This window comes from Dunckerocampus dactyliophorus, chromosome 21, assembly GCF_027744805.1.
Source record: "Dunckerocampus dactyliophorus isolate RoL2022-P2 chromosome 21, RoL_Ddac_1.1, whole genome shotgun sequence".
NCBI classification, from domain to species: domain Eukaryota; kingdom Metazoa; phylum Chordata; class Actinopteri; order Syngnathiformes; family Syngnathidae; genus Dunckerocampus; species Dunckerocampus dactyliophorus.
The window spans coordinates 8,008,404-8,024,025 of record NC_072839.1 but is presented as its reverse complement, the minus strand read 5'-3'; the positions used below and the strand labels follow the sequence as shown (position 1 = coordinate 8,024,025).

At 39.5% G+C, this 15,622-nt stretch overlaps 1 protein-coding gene across 1 annotated transcript in view; it reads right to left on the bottom strand.

The window, feature by feature from the left end:
* Positions 1-14,824, bottom strand: part of tgfbr1b (transforming growth factor, beta receptor 1 b) — a 54,663-nt gene extending 39,839 nt beyond the window's left edge. Inside the window, exon 1 of the mRNA XM_054765195.1 lies at positions 14,739-14,824. Within this exon, the coding sequence (XP_054621170.1) occupies positions 14,739-14,802 (64 nt within the window). The 5' untranslated portion in view covers positions 14,803-14,824. The remainder of the gene's footprint in view (positions 1-14,738) is intronic.
* Between the last annotated feature and the right edge of the window lie 798 nt (positions 14,825-15,622).

Sequence of the window (15,622 nt, the reverse complement as noted above, 5' to 3'; positions counted from 1 at the left end):
GGCATGTATCTAAAACTAGCAATCGGTTGACAGTGCGTCTCTGAAACAACGCGAGAGCCTGGGTGTCTGGCGAAATGACTGTCGCGCATGCTCCGTAGCTTACCATGACTGAAGACAAGAATGATTTGAAATAGTAGCAGCGCGCTAGCTAGTCACCGCGAAAGATTTTCAACACATCAGCATCATCATCAAAAATCTCAAGTGTTGAATGTCTTTGGATTTTACAAGGACGACGAAAAACTAGCCACGCTATGCAGAGTACCTCTGAATTATGTTTTTTCGTTTATAACTTCTTTACTGTGAAATTCTCTTGGAGATTAATAAAGTATCTATCTAGCTACCCATCTTGAAATGTTGCACCTTTGGTACCTACCTGGAGTGTTTTAAAAACTATGCTTAGGCTAAAATGTTGCATGCTTACTATTGTTAGGACATTTTGAGTATGAATTTGTTTACTTGTCCAAAAATAAATACATTTGACATGTGATTCTGTTGGTTTTTTTTTTTACTTTATTTTTGCCAGTGCCTTGGGGATATGATGTGGTCTTTTAAACAAATCAGAAAATACAATAACATTGCCACTTTTATTGATTTGGCTTTTGTATTTTATAATGTAAAATTAATGTCTACATCAACAAATGTTAACCGTAGCATTGAATCTAATCGTATTGAATCGTATTGTTTGGACACAGTAGCAAATCATATCGAATTGTTCAGTTTTTAGACGCTAATTGAATCATCACACATAGATTTTCAACCCTTCTCATTATAAATAAATGGAAAAATTTACATGAGTGACATTGGTATCACTAATCAGTGCATCCCTAATACAGTAATCCTTCATTTATAGCAGTTAATTAGTTGATAAGTGAATTGCCATTTTTCTTTACATTCATAGGAAAATAAAAAAAATTGTTCCACTTAGTTGCTGGGGACAATTAAGTAAAGAGTTTGGCTTCTCAAAACAATATGCCTTCAAAAGATTAAAACATTTGCGTCACAAAAATGCCTTCTCAAAAAACCCAAACCTCACAATATATATCTGTCTCCCACCGTATCCCATATGCGCTCATGTAAATGTGACGAAGACACTCGCATCTTCTTCAGCTGTGGAATACATACGTAAACAAGTTGGCCGCGGCGCTTCGTCGCGAAAGTAGATGCGAGCGTCTTCGTCACATACACATGAATGCACAGGCGACAGTGCACAGGAATACGGCGGGATACAAATATTTAACAATTATATAGCGGTTTGTGAGGTCTGATTTTTTTAAGAAGCCATTTTTGTGATGCAAATGTATTAATCATACGCATGAACGCATATTGTTTTGTCATATGACATCTACGAAGTGACGGTAATGATGCAGGTGACACGCGACCAACACTACCTTCGCGATCGGCGTAATGGGCACCCCTAATATAGCATATACGTCCAACCATAGACTGTATTACTTAACATTGTTTCCACGTAAAAAAAAAAAGATCATTTCCAACGTGTGGTGGCATTTACTGAGCCGTGGCGCCCCGCCAAGATCCATAGTATGTAGCGGAAACCCTGCATCCCACACTGTAACTATTTACTGGAAAAGGACAGAAATAATTACTTTAAGACTAAATTACATGTTACATTATGTTGATGATTACGTTCAGGCTGACTAGAAATATGACAAATATTGTTTATAAGATATTGACTTTTTGTAGTATTCAATGTAAAATGGAGACAACTGTAGTGGAACACATTACTCGCAACTAAGTGAGTGAGACACGCACTTCCTTGTTCCATTACACAGTTTTTATTTTCCATCTTAACTCACAGCGCTGTGTTTTTGCAGATGAAATCAACCCTGTATGAAGTCGCGTTACCATCGTAATAAACTGCCACACATTCAACAGTAATTAAGAGAGAGCTAGCTCTCCACACGACTAACGTAATGTTAGTAAGGTACATTAACCTTAATCTCACTGATTTGCGCTACGGTAATTTAACCTGGTCTCTGATCTTCCGCTCCATTCGGGAGGAGATGATGCAACATACAAGATGTGCTGTTGTGGTATCCAAGTGCTGCATTACAACGGATACGCGTCACAGTGTTCAACTTGCCATTTAGCCACATTCTCTGTGTGTTTTTTACATTTTGTTTTCCTTCGGTTTTATTGCCTTATTGTATTCTTTGCCTCTTAAATCTTCCCGCGCCATCCGCTTCCTTCTTTGTCCTTTGCCTGGGGGGGGGGGGGGGGGGGGGGGGGGGGGGGTAAGTGCAGTGGCGACGTAAGCAATTCCTCGAGGCGAAAAAAATATTTTTTTTTTTTTGCAGTCCAGGTGCTCAAATTATTTGAGGAATCGTTGCACCCCTAAAAAGCAATAAACTTTAATTTCTCAAGAATATTTAACATTGTAAAGGGAATGTCAAGAGCGTTTAAATCAAATAAATTAGACAACAAAAAAAGACAAAAAAAACCCAATGAAAATAAAATAGAGACTAAGTCTCTCATACCTTGCCTCCAGCCTTTACCCTGTGTCTTGTAGTTAGGACTACTTGTTTATTTATCACACATGGTTCTTCAATCACATGTTCTGACATACTGACAGGTAAGTGACAGTCCGAATGAGGCTTAAGTGTAATGAGTAGTCAATTAATGAAGATTAAGAAACAGTGACGTTTTAGATCCCGCTCTGTAAAACAGGGCGAGATCCACCCTGGTGGCATCGCGCCTCGAGGGAGCTGACTGCTTGACTGCTCTGGGGCGGGGTGGACGTAGCAGGACAATCCGCTGCTGCTCAGTGACAACACACAAACTGCACAACAATACGTACTTTCACTTTTAAGTCGCCAAATACCAGGAAATTGTCCAATGATGCCAGAAAAAGTAGCGAGATTTGTCGCAAAGAGCTTCTGCTCAGAGCCTTCTCTCTCTCCTCCTCCTTTATGGGGGGGGGGGGCAAGCAGGAGCCCCACTCAGAGTGCTGACACACACAGCAGAGTGAAGAGTGAGACATCTGTGTCAAGATACAAGAGAACAGCAGAAATGCAGTCTATAGCGATATGAACAATATGCTTGTTTTTGATATCGTGCTTAAAAGAAATTTAAAAATATCCATATATAGCCCCGCCCTAACACACCTACAAAGATACCTGTACATGCATACATATACACACTCACAGTACATACGTACTTTCCCACATAACTCACTGATTTATTCATAGTATTGTCATGTGGTTTTTATTGCAGTGATGTTGATATCGGCAATAAGATTAATAACAGTTATTGTCAATGTTATCATTATTATGGTTAATATTTTCATTACTACTGTTACTTACTAATAGGTATAACTGTTTCAATACAGTATTATCACTGTGGCTGTTGATATTATTTTGTTATTTCTACTGTGGACTTTCTGGCAGTCACAGACATTTGCTGATGTTGTTTGTTTCCGTTGTTCTGTTATTGTTGTTGCTGCAATTGTTGTTGTCGCTCTCTGTATTGTCCCCGCACTCCCGCCTGTCTTCTTTTCTTGGCATCCCCCCCTGCTCTGGTCTGGCCGCTCCAAATTTGCATAACAATAAACATTAAATAAAATCAAATAACATCTATGTAACGGGAGAAGATTATTTTGCACTTTTCTCGGCAGACCAAATCTGTTCAGCATGTAAGAGCATCCAGATCAACAATACTATTTTCCCCAATGGCTGGACAAAGAATATTTTAGGAGTTACTGTGAGCATACTGCCCTGCCCCCACCTCGTTCCTTAATTCATTCAAGTGAGTGAATGAAATCACCACATTCCCCCTTTTTCTGCAAGACCTTTCACCTCCCAGAGTCATTTCCATAGGTCAAGGCCCACACAAATCACATCCACCCTGCCCCCATCCAATGAGCCAGTTTCTTTATGGCCAGTCCTTTGTCCGTACCAGATGTGGTCTCGCGAAGTGTGAGTTCATGCTTATGCGAGGCACGGAGAGGACACTATCAGGACTAATATCTGCCCAGCTTTGCTGGAGCCAAAGCTAAGCAAAGTGGTAAGAACCAAATTACACTTCACACTATTACATGACTATACTGACTATACTGTCCTTGCCACAGGACAAACTGGAGATCAATTGCACATTTGGATTGAAAACTAGAGAACATCATAGAAATAAAGCACAAGCCATCTGCACTACATCTGTGGACAGAATGCTACACCGGAGCAGGCATACAGTACATATACAAAAGGTCCGAAAAGAAAGTCGGAACTGACTTTAAAGCGGTGGAGTACATGCTATGTGTTCAAACTGTAACTTCCCAACCGAGACACTGAGCCACTGTTGCTTTTTAGAATGTTTGTTTGCAGGCCACATGAGGTTACAGGCAGTGCGATGTTAACCTAAACCAACAACAGCACAAAAGTTTGACAGCAGAACTCACTGACTCCTCACCATGAATAACCGTAACTGTCACTGTTAACATAACCCAGTGCATTACAATACAGTAAAACCTAAACCTAAAAATAGAATTTTAAATTGCATCACAAAAAGCAATATTGGGTGGGTGGGGGTGGCGGAATTGCAATTAATTATTTTCCGAAGTAGTTTAGCCCTACTTGTGATGCATCCTTCAGACAATAGCATGGCACCTGCTTTACCATCAAAGATGCATCGGCTTTCACAAACCTTTTTGTTAAGTAAACAAAGACAAGTGTGGGGATGGTCATACAATTGAGAACAGGAAGGGAAGCAGGCAGTGCAACCGTTGCTGGTCTTATAAATATGCAGCAGTTTGATCGAAAGGTTGAATAGCAAACACCCTAACAGCTGCACCAACTTAGAGACACACACACAAGCCAAATGTCCATTACAATCTTCTAGGGTTGTCGAGATACCAGAATTTCGGTAGTCAATAATAGCCCTGTTACGATAATCAATAAATCGATTCATCGCAGGATCAATAAAAACAAACTTCATCATTTTGCCAACCTCGACATATTGGCATACAGTATGCATGCGCGTTTGTTTTGCTCCTCTCTCTCTCTGAACCAAACAGGCTGGACTGGTTCACAGGGTTTCCCCTAAGATTTTTTGAAGCTGTGGTGGTGGGCTGCATTTTTTATTTTTTATTATGACAAATGATTTTTATTAACTTCCATCCATCCATTTTCTATACCGCTTCTCCTCATTAGGGTCCCAGGGGCATGCTGGAGCCAACAACCAGCACAACATGATCACGAACATTGCAAAACTGAAGTTGCTGAGAGCATTTAATGTGAGTCTAAAATTTCGAGCCTCCTTTATCAGAATGTTACCAGGTATTCCCCTAGGATTTTATGAAGTAACAATTTTTTAATGACTTAATTATTTATTAACTTATTTAAATTTTTTCAACAACCAGCAAAACGTGAACATTAAAAAACTGAGAGCACATAAAGTGAGTGTCTAAAATGTCAAGCCTCCTTTTGTCACCTGACCTATTTAGTCCAATAGTACTACGTACTACATTTTGTACTATTTGACACAAGCCTAAATTTAATTTGATGCCTGTTTTAGAGTAAAACCAATACATAGGAAATTAATTGTTCAATAATATATTTTTTAGTTCAAAATAACACAATTAAAAAAAAATAAAGTAATTTGAATATTTTTGTTCTAAAAATGTGTCTTGTATAAAAAGTATAAATACTTAGCACAGGTGTATACAACTTGCAGCATTATTAAATCTACTTTGAAAAAAAGCTTCTAGCTTGCCTGTGATCCAGCCAGCTACCGCCAGCGAGGCAGTGCAAACGGGTAAAAGACACCAGAAAGTGGAATGAGATTGAAACGTGAACGATCACACATGCTTGCATAGATAGTAGGGGTGTAACAGGACGTGTATCTGTATCGAACCGTTCAATACACATGCATACCAAACCGCGATCCGTTTCGAACAACACACAGTTTAATATTTATTTCATCAACTTCTGACGGCGCTCTGTGCTGAAAGCTCAGTGTATATGCAATTAACTACTCCGCCTCCCACATTCATACCAAGCTGAAAATGTTGAAAAACGAGAAAAATGTAAAATGTTGGCAATTTCAATAAAATTCTAATTAAAAAAGGCAAGGTAATTTATTTTTTGTATCGATAAAATATCGAATTGTAACACCAACGTATCAAACCGAACCGTCAATTTTGTGTATCGTTGCACCACTAATAGATAGGCTTCGCATGTGACAAACTGTCATCAATAGACTACACATTCTACTAACTATTTTTTATTTGCACGATAATAAGGAACACAGTGAACGTCAACACGAGACCCGAGTGCCGCAACATGAGCAAGTGCCGATATACGGCAGACAGGCGGTTCCGGTGCATGTTTGTCAAAATAAAGCGCAGTGGAACATTTTTATGATATTTTAAATTGTTTTCAAAGTAATGGGATAAAAACAAGCTAGCTAGCTAGCTGCCACCAGAAAGCCAAGCAAAATGTGTAAACAAAAATGCCAGAAGGTCGAATGAGATTGAAATGTGAGCAAGCACATACACTGGTATAGATAGATAGGCTTAGCCTGTGACAAGTGGTCGTCAATTGACTACAATTGACTACTATTGACAGGCTATTGTTCATTCTCTCAATAAGAAGAAACAATGTGATGTGTGGTGCTTTTTGCTTTTATACTGTATGTGTGAAACAATTTTTGTACTATATGACACAAACCTGACTTTTAATTTGATGCATGTTTTGGAGTAAGATGAATGCATGGGAAATAAGTTGATCAAAACTTTTTTTTGTTCAAGATAACAAAATTAACAGAATAAAATAATACAAATAAATAAGTAGAAATCTGTCCTGCTTAACTTAAAACCAAATAAACTCCGTGAGACCAGGTTGCAGGGGTCTCCAACTTTTTTCACTATTAGAGCTGTTTACCATTATCCATTCTTTATTTATGAATGGCAACATTTAAATTGCCCACTGCTTTATTTACCAAGTACATCTCCACTCAGTGTGGTCATTGTCTTTATGCTATTTAGTAGTCATTTGTCATTATATAAAAAGGCATAAAGTCTGAATTCAACAGTTATAATAAAAACTACTCAGGAGTTCAAGCAAATATTCTCAAATTTCCATGTTATAGACCCTGTGTATAGCAGTCACCTGTCCAACGCGGCCAGCGGCCACCCATTTTGTCTCCCTTGGTCAACATCTGACCGCATATAGCGGCCAAATTACCGACTCAAGTAGAGGCTTCATGCATGAAAAAGTTTCGTTTTTCAATCAATGAAGCCGTCGTGTGTAGACTGATAATTACTGAGTCCTAGCTCAGTCACAATCATTCACAAGATCCACACAAACTGTCAGTTGTTCGACATAAAAAAGCCGTCTTCTTTTGAGCTTGCCATTTCCTGGTCAAACATGTAACTTTAAGAGCATTTGCACCAAAACATTACCGCAAAGTAGGCTGGGAACAGGACGTGCTCCCACCGACGCTACAATTAAAAAAAACATACGCTAGCATGCATGCGGCAGCGGGACCAAAACTGAGTTCGGTTGTACTTAATTGAAGTATTTTAGAATGTACTCACGTTATTTTTGATCAATCCTCATCCACAAATCCAAAGTCCTCATCTTCTGTATTCGACACAAAAAAAGCCGTCTTCTTTTCCGTTCGCTACTAGTCTGTTAACTTGTCAGTGTTATTGAGCTCCGAAGCAAAGAAGGAAACTTCTCCTGTTGCTTCTGCCAACTTTATTTATTGAACACGGCCACCAGAGAGCAGTTCAGAACACACACACACACCTCTCAGCATCGTCTCTCCTTCCTGCTTGCCCACAAGGCAAAGGTTAAACAAGCCCCACTACATAGTTGACCAGGCAATGCCTGTAACAAGTGACACCGTTTATTTCCTGGTGTGAGACAATGTGCACTGGTCAATACTGTAATGCCGCTTGTTGTGGGGAAGGAGAGACTCCTGTCGCCGATGCACTTTAATGGCTTTATTAAAAGCGGAGAACACTGCAGGACTTTACATCCACGCCAACATAAACACACTTCCCAACTCTCTCAAAACTCACAGCTAGCACTGAGCCGAGCTCTCCTGCTCGGGACGCCCACCGTCACTTCCTGATGAACTAAAGCTGTAATGACACTCTGCCGTATAAAAAGTAAAATATTAAAACCAAGCTTAAGACATTACTAGCACAGCTTTGTTCTGTGGGTCTCCATCTAGAGACTAGATGGACTCCATCTAGTGGCCGCTATAGACAAGTTTGACTGTAATTTAGATGCATTCTTCAAACCCATCAATAGATGGCCAAAGTATAAAAATATGATTAATTCACTCAGAGCACTGTCTAATTTGAATTGCTTCCTTGTTAGGACTAACAATTCTACATGTCTACATTAGGGTCGCTCCGATCAGGGTTTTATGCTGCAGATTCCGATCATCCATGAGTGAGATCAGCCAATACCAGTCACGAGAGGTGGGGGAAATAATCGATTCTTAGATGCATCGCCATGCGGACATTGACAATTATTTATTGATTCATAAATGTCAATAATTGATGCTGACGGAACAACAAAAAATATGGCAAAAACTCATCGCCAACGCGTAGCAAATCCTGCACACGGGTGGCGACGGGCGGCTGTGACCAGTGAGTGACGCGTTCACATCCAGAGCAAATTGTACGAGTCTCCCACGTTTTTTTAATGCATGTTTTGGAGTAATACGAATGCATGGGAAATAAGTTGCTCAATAATTTATTTTTTTTAAGATAACAAAATTAACAGAATAAAATAATACAAATAAATATCTTAAGTAGAAACCTCTCCCGCTTAACTTAAAACAGAATAAATTTGGTGACCAGGTTGCAGGGGCCTCCAACTTTCATCACTATTAGAACTGTCTACTATTATTTATTTATAACTGGCAACATTTAAATTGTACACTATTTTATTTACCAAGCACATCTCTACTCAAACAGTGTAGTCATCATCTTTATGCTATTAAGCGGTCATTTGTCATTATATAAAAAGGCATAAAGTCTGAATTTAACAGTAAAAAACTACTTGGAGTTGAAGCAAATATTCTTTGACCCTTTGGTGAGCTACTCAAAATCAGTTGGTAAGACAGGAGTCCCCTGTGATAATATCATCATAAGGTTGGACACACTATGTGTTTATCTATTAAACAACGACGCACAAATAATGTTTGAGGACATAATTAGCATAAAGACAACAAGAAAGTAAACTTGCTCAGTGACACTTGAACGTGATTTATACACTTGTAGCTTCTCCATGGGACAAAAACGAGCACGAACTAACCGATTGCTTGTTTGTTTTAACAATAAATGTCACTGTGGTAAAAAGTCACATTTGGAGTCCGAACACCAGAATCTAGTTGGATAAAAGCGAGCTAGCCCAGCTAGCTGGCTGCCGCCAGTGACAGCAAGGCAAAGCATGTAAACTAGGGGAGGCCTGCGATGCGATGATAAAATGATTATTGATGAATCTCTATGCATCTTTTTTTGTGATCAATAGTCTGTCCATTTTCATACATAATTTTTTTCTATATATAATTTATTTTTACTGACTGTGTACTACTAAAACAAACCATATTTGTAGTGATCCACAATTAAACTAAACATGAAACAGATTAATTACTTCCTTTATGTTTTAATAATTGGAAGGTTACATCTACCAACATATTTCCCATTGCACAGAACAGGCAAGGAAAGTAAAGTGCACCAGTAAAAGCGTGTATAAATACTAGGAAGATCCGGTAGTAGCAAGACAGCCAATTAAAACAATGGGAGACTCATACAATTTGCTATGGATGTGAACACGTCACTCACCTGTGTAGCTGGTCACAGCCGCTCGTCGCCTCCCGTGTGCATGGTTTGCTACGTGTTGGCAATGAGCTTCGCCAATCGCAGTCGTTTGTCGCCTCCCGTGTGTGGCGCCCATTACACTTGCACCACCACAAACTGTCCGCGCGGCACTTCCGCTTTCTGTCTTTTTGTTCCTTTTTGTGTTCCGTCAGCATCGATTGTTGACGTTTATAAATCAATTAATAATCGTCAATGTCCGCATCGCGATGCATCCAAGAATTGATTATTTCCCCCACCCCTAATGTAAACAAAGATGCAAGAAGTCGTACAGCAATAGGTTTTATAAAGGGAGTGATCAAACACGCTGGCATCGATCAATATAGCCTGTGGCGAGCTGTCAAACTGAAGCCACTGGGGTGTTTCAGACTAGGTTTGATTCTTGTGGCAATACGGGGCAAAGTGTGTACCTTGTCGGCTCAGTATGGGTGTTGGCAACCTTACGTGACACAGCAGACATGTAGAGTTTACCGCCACCGCACAACGATCGTTTTTTGTGACTGGCTTTGAAAGGCATTTATCGGCATGTGCCGATCACATGTTTTTTTTTTAATGGAAATGGACCGATACTGATCAGTGGCTGGTCGATTGGAGTATCCCTAGTCTACACTGACATGTGGAGCTGTTTTCATTGAGTGTACTTCATGTGAGCTCTGGTAAGCATGGCATGCTTGTTAAAAGGCTAGAGCTCCATGCTATCATGGAATATTAAACTGTTGTTTGCTTCAGTAAGCATTGTTACATTATTTCCTTAAAACCAATTGGAGTATGGAAGTGTTGTCAAATACTGAAGGGGCAATCCACACGTAAATGTCTTCAGCTCAAAGCGGCAAAGTATTTTATTGTTTCAGCCTTTCATCCACACACAAATGGCGTTCAGGGTGACATGAAACGGTATTTTTTGAAAACTGCTTCCAGAGTAGGAAATCTGAAAACGTCGGCTTGTCGCTTCTGTGTCGACAGCGAAACCTGTTTTACAAAATCGATGACGTCACCGACCCGTTGCCGCTCCGTCGGCATCACGTGACCAGAAGTGAACTTTGACGACAAGCCATATAATATCTGAATATTTCGACAAATATGACTCAGCCCAGTCGACATTCTCCTGATATTTTTTGGTCTTATTCCAACAATGACTTGCAGAAGCAATACCACTCTGTCGTAAGTCTAGATGAGCCCTGGAAAGCGGAAGATTACAGACTTATGCGCATGTGTTCTTTCTTCTTCTATGGTTTTGTTGTGTGACGTGGCTTCGTTTGCGTGTTTGATCACACCGCCACACGTAGGTGTGCCTTGTGTATTACATAGTTTTCACTCAAGTGATCCGTTCTGTATGGATGCAACTATTTACTAATCTGGCACAGCGTGGATGCAATTTTTTTTTCAACCTGCCAAAAAATAAATAAAAATCCCAGGAACATTTCTGTGTGGACGAGGCCTCAGTGCAACATACAGTAACTCTAAAGAGGATTTTTTTTAGGTGTCTGAGAAGTAATTCAAAAAACAGTAAAACAGTAATTCAAAAAAACACAGTATCTCATGTCTCTCAAGTAGATCAAATGTATTAAGCAGAAGTTGCTATTCAGAAGTAAAAATAAATATTTAGTCTAGTAAATAAATATTTAGTGTCGTATAATAGTAATAGACAGACGGTGACTCAGATAAGGTTCAGATGCATGAGGCCAATGTTGACAATAAATAAAGTAAACTAAATACGCATCTCTTGATTGAACACTCTTACTAGGGTTTTCTCTGATAGTGTGGTAGCGAATGAGGTGGCTGTGCATGTTTGTTGTGCTGCCCATGTGTCGAATTTTCTTGAGACCCTTCTTACATACTCTTAAGTACTAATCCAGCCTGGTCCCATCCACACTATAAAAGCCAGAGCCCAAAAAATGACGACAATAGAAATACAGTAGCTCAAGAGTTACGTTTTTGAGCAGTACGACGCCATAGCTATTGATATAAGAACTTAAGTGATTATCAAGAAAAACATGGAAATGGCTAGATATCAGCTCTTAAATTAAACTCTTTTTGACAATTGTTGTCATCATTAGATTTGTCCAAACAAATGTAGCTTTAGTTGTACCAGGCATTAAAGTGAACAAGAAACTGAAGAAACAATGGTGGTCTAATAATTTTCATGACTGTACATTGGATTGGCATTAGCGTTTTTAATGAACAAATATTTTAAAGTGGCCCCCCACATCTTTCTGAATGCTACACCAATATTTTTGTTTTCATTTCAGAATTTTATTTATTGGACAATTACAGGCCAACTGCCATTTTTATGTTTAATTTTTTTAAAAAAACTTTGAAGCTGTTTACACAAAAGCTAAGCAATTTTATGTTTTGCCCCCACCTCCCGCCCCTTACTGTACCCACAATTAAGGAGCTATCCACACAGAAACGTTTTCAGGTCAAAACGGAAAAGTATTTTATCATTTCAGCCTCTCGTCCACACGGAAACGGTGTTCTGGGTGCCCTGAAACAGTATTTCTTGAAAGCGGCTTTCAGAGTCTGAAAACGCTAGCTTGTCATTTTCGTGTAGACAGCAGACACAAAAACAATGACGTCACTGACCCACCGCCACCCCATCGCCGTCATGTAACCAGACGTGAGCTTTGACGACAAGCCTACATAATATCTGAATATTTCGACTGACATGACTCACCCCAGTCGACATTCTCTTGATATTCTGTTGTCTTATACTCCATAATGACTCGCAGACGTAATTCCACTTCTCGTAAGACTAGATGAGACTTGGAAAGCGAAAGACGACGGACTTATGCACACGTGTTGTTTCTTCTATGATTTAGTGTGTCACGTAGCTTTGTTTGCGTGTCTGATCACAGCGCCACACGGAGGTTGTTTTCACTCAAGTGATCCGTTTCTGTATGGATGCGACCATTTACTATTTACTAATCTGGCACAGTGTGGATGTGAATTTTTTTCAACCCACCAAAACAAAAAAAATCTCAGGAGTGTGGACAGGTAAACCGTGGCTTAATAGCTGAGGTACATACTGAAATGTAAAGATGGCGTACCATTACACCCCTCTTGTTTAGTATTCTTAAAAGGAGGTTAACGTGATGCAGAGACAAATGAGGCTGGACGGTGGGAGACTTGGGGAGAGGAGTGTGACAGAGCACAAGGACACAGCCTATAGGCAGGAGCTACAAAGATGGGATGTGCAATAGTGACAGATCATTTTACCCACTGCCTGTGTTAGGATGTGTGTGGCTGTTTTACTTTTGTCAGTCGACATATCCTCACAAACAATGCAACAAGCCTGTATATGCTGCTGTTAATAGGCACAAGCAAGGCATGCTTTCCTTCTTTTCTCATAGATGCATGGAACACTTTAAGGTATACAAAGTGTTCTCCGTGAAATTCCTAACTTACAATCTGACATACAGTCATATGTTTAACATGCAAGTGTGTTTAATATATATATATATATATTTAAAATATATACCCACATTGGATTCCGTCGGAAATAATGCAGTGAACCCCCAGCCATGACAATCCTATTGCAGGACAAAGCATGTGGAATTTGCCTCCCTTCTGTGTGTCCCTAAGGCAACATATCAATTTGATAATGGCCCCGATTGTGAGGCAACGGGGTGTTATGTGAGGACATGGCTCTGCTTTTGGCAATGGGGAGGTTCTGATCAGCCTCCATGGATGTGTGTAAAAAGCATGATTCGGCTCCCATGCTCGCTACACAAAGGGAAGACACACAAAGAAAATGCTTGAGTCTGCCATTCAATGAAAATAACGCTTACAACCAAGATGTTAATAATTCAGATAGGACATCTCTTTTTTTTATTATACATTAAGTAATGAAAATAGCCAACCACCACTGTGCTGCAAATGGGTGTGTTACACGGCAAAAACGGTGGCAGGTGGCTGTGAATGCATCAATGCAGAATCGCATTCATCAATCGTGAATATTAAGTTGACTGAGGTTAATCCCCGAACTAAGCAAGATTCGAAATGTATCCACACGTTTTTTTAGGATTCATGAATGACACGGTGTAAGCGACTACCACTATACATTTGCAACTGCATCATGCTCCCATTGAGACACACACCGGAGCGAAAAACTAAATATTTCAAAGCAGCAAATACGGAAAGACTAGTATTGCAGTCGTATTCACAATAAGCACATTTCTTAACCTGGCGTGGCTCAGCGGATACGTGAGGAAAGTGATTAACGTTCATTTAAAAAATATGTCATTAAAAGTTAACATTAAATTAATCAGGAATAGATCACAATTGCGACAAAAAAGGTCACTGGTACATAGCAAGACACAAACTGATGTTCCACACATACTTCTATAGTCTAGATGAGGAGGAAACGAAACATTTTGAGTTACCAGACTTATAAATGCATTTGCACTACATGAGAACAACGTCGCATCGAGACAAAAAGTGTAAACTGGAAAAAAGTGGAACACTGCATTCATCCCTGTGGCGATTGGTTAATTTACTACGTAAATGAACAACCAAAGCTTGACAAATAGCAAACATCCACCACTGCTATGCTGACAACTTTGTATTTGACAAACAGGACACTCTTCGCAAAACAGAAACCAAAAGTTTTGGCAAAAAACCTTTAGACCAACTTTAAGTTGTTGACACTATAAGCCCTGAGTGCCTTTGCAGTCCGTGTTTAGTTTTTTCACATTCAAAAAACATTCAACAGACGGGCAGCCGCAGGCTAGCCACAGACCCTGCGCCATCTTAGTTTGACACACTCCGCTTCTTCAGCTTTCTTAAACAAAGACATTTTCTTGCTAATCTTGCTGCCTACAACAGTGCAACTCTGTGGAAACATGGGGAAAACACGAAACACAATCAGATATAGTAGATTTACTGTACTTACCGGTAGTTTCTTGTAGCATTGCTGTGAAAAGCAGGACAAGTAAAAGACATGGTATTGTATCCATCGTGGCTCCCGACCAGACTGGAAGCAGATTTCTAACTTCTCCTAGCGCTGAGAAAAGGTAAGCGGCAATTGGTTGATAGAGTTGCAAGTCCCGCCTGCTAAGTGAAATAGTCGAAATTTATTGGTTAAGAGGACCTGGACATCCCGCCTATTGAAAATCATTCTCCACCTCTGTAAACAAACACTGATGCTATTCACTTTAATTAAAAAAATACTTTAATACATGTGAGTATTTAGTGATCAAAATTATTTTCTACTTTTTAATAATATTATGTACAACCTATGAAAAATCAACTTATAAATTGCTTCCTTTTTCTTTCTGCTTTCTGTAAATTATTCATTATAGTGGTGCATTTTGGACAAAACGTTGGGCAATTATGGCGTACTCAAAGACTCAAATATGCCTGCTGTTTACAACAACATTTTAAAGCTCACAAGCTTTAAATAAAGTTTCCACAAAAAATAAAACAAAAAAGCTCATTTTAGCTACTGACAGAAGGGATAGAAAGTGACACTCACATGATTTTGTCAGACAAACAGGCAGTGTCACGGTGGCTCTGACTGAGGGAACATATCGTAATGATAATATCAGCAAACACAGATAATATTCTTCCTGCTGTTGTCCACCATAGATTAGATTTTTTTCAATGACATGCTGTGGCTGCACCCATGTGTGTTGTCGATATGTCAGTCACTCTAAAACACGCACACACTTACAAAGCTGACAGAGGCACACATCCTCAAAGATGTCCAAGTATTGTCCTAAAGTTATAACCCTTCCTTTGTTCCTTCACGTCTACTCCCATTTGCAGTCTGAAGCA